Genomic DNA, 2116 nt, shown 5'->3' on the forward strand with positions numbered 1-2116 from the left:
TAAACTCTGTACTGGCACCCATGCCAACCCCTCCTTCATTGGACACTAAACTCTGTACTGGCACCCATGCCAACCTCTCCTTCATTGGACACTAAACTCTGTACTGGCACCCATGCCAACCCCTCCTTCATTGGACACTAAACTCCGTACTGGCACCCATGCCAACCCCACCATTGGACACTAAACTCTGTACTGGCACCCATGCCAACCCCTCCTACATCGGACAGTAAACTCTGTACTGGCACCCATGCTAACCCCTCCTTCATTGGACACTAAACTCTGTACTGGCACCCATGCCAACCCCTCCTTCATTGGACACTAAACTCTGTACTGGCACCCATGCCAACTCCTCCTTCATTGGACACTAAACTCTGTACTGGCACCCATGCTAACCCCTCCTTCATTGGACACTAAACTCTGTACTGGCACCCATGCCAATCTCTCCTTCATTGGACACTAAACTCTGTACTGGCACCCATGCCAACCTCTCCTTCATTGGACACTAACCCTATCCCTAAAAGCCTAACCTTACTCTAAAACTTTAACCTTAACCCTAAAACCCCAACACCTTAACCTTAAAACCCTAACCTAATCCAACCCTAAAACCTTAACCCTAACCCTAACCTAACTCTAACTCTAAAACCCTAACCTAACCCAACCATAAAACTCTGTACTGGCACCCATGCCAACCTCTCCTTCATTGGATACTAAACTTTGCTTGCGAAGACCTGTTGGGGCAAGGGAAATCAAACATGGAGCCTGGTGTAGCCATCCGGTTTTACCAGTCCTCAGTCAAATCATCCAACAAAGCACCCAGTGCACTCTCGGAGTGGTTGGCGTTAGGAAGGGCATCCAGCTGTAGAAACTCTGCCGAATCAGATTGGAGCCTGGTGTAGCCATCTGGTTTCACCAGTCCTCTGTCAAAGCATCCAACAATGCACCCACTACACTCTCAGAGCGTTAGGAAGGGCATCCAGCTGTAGAAACCCTGCCAGTTCAGATTGGAGCCTGGTGTAGCCACCTGGTTCATCAGTTGTTAGTCAAAACATCCAACAAAGCACCCACTATACTCTCTGAGTGGTTGGCGTAAGGAAGGGCATCCAGCTGTAGAAACTCTGCCAGATCAGATTGGAGCCTGGTGTAGCCATCTGGTTTCACCAGTCCTCAGTCAAATCGTCCAACAAAGCACCCACTTCACTCTCGGAGCTTTAGGGAGGGCATCCAGCTGTAGAAACTCTGCCAAATCAGATTGGAGCCTGGTGTAGCCATCTGGTTTCACCAGTCCTCAGTCAAATCGTCCAACCCATGCTAGCATGGAAAGCGGACGTTAAACGATGAACGAACGAGAGTAATTAAATGCATACTTACCACTAATGAAGGCAACTAATTGTTCTTCAGCAATTAATTCCATCTGATAGACGGCCTTTTTATCACTTTTGTCTCCAATTCTTGTAAAAACTGCAAAGAGGAAAAAAGAGAGATTTTAAAACCATGTAATTTTTTTAAACAGATACTATCTTTACTCTTTTACTGCGACCAAGCTGGAGCACCACTTTTTAGTCGGAGAAAATCGACCCCAGGACTTATTCTTTGGATGCCTAGTACTTATTCTATCCGTCCCTTTTTGTCGAAAGTGCAGAGGTTACGGGGGGATGTAAACACACCAGCATCGGTTGTCAGGCGATGTTGGGGGACAAACACAGACACACATACATATATATATATACATATACATATACACAACGGGCTTCTTTTTAGTTTCCGTCTACCGAATCCATTCACAAGGCTTTGGTCGGCCCCGAGGCTATAGTAGAAGACACTTGCCCAAGGTACCACGCAGTGAGACTGAACCCAGAACCATGTGGTTGATAAACAAGCTACTTATCACACAGCCACTCCTACGCCTATATATATATATATATATATATATATATATATATATAGGAGGGGCTTCTTTCAGTTTCCGTCTACCAAATCCACTTACAAGGCTTTGGTCGGCCTGAGGTTATAGTAGAAGACACTTGCCCAAGGTACCACGCAGTGGGACTGAACCCAGAACCATGTGGTTGGTAAGCAAGCTACTTATCACACAGCCACTCCCGCGCATAACCCTTTT

General features: G+C 46.5%; 1 protein-coding gene across 1 annotated transcript in view; it reads right to left on the reverse strand.

Moving 5' to 3' along the window:
* The window catches only part of LOC106880417 (serine/threonine-protein kinase MRCK alpha), a 24685-nt gene that overhangs the window by 13329 nt on the left and 9240 nt on the right, over positions 1-2116 (reverse strand). Inside the window, exon 7 of the mRNA XM_014930332.2 lies at positions 1369-1458. Coding sequence (XP_014785818.1) covers positions 1369-1458 — 90 coding nt within the window. The remainder of the gene's footprint in view (positions 1-1368; positions 1459-2116) is intronic.

This window comes from Octopus bimaculoides, chromosome 16 (genome assembly GCF_001194135.2).
Source record: "Octopus bimaculoides isolate UCB-OBI-ISO-001 chromosome 16, ASM119413v2, whole genome shotgun sequence".
NCBI lineage: Eukaryota > Metazoa > Mollusca > Cephalopoda > Octopoda > Octopodidae > Octopus > Octopus bimaculoides.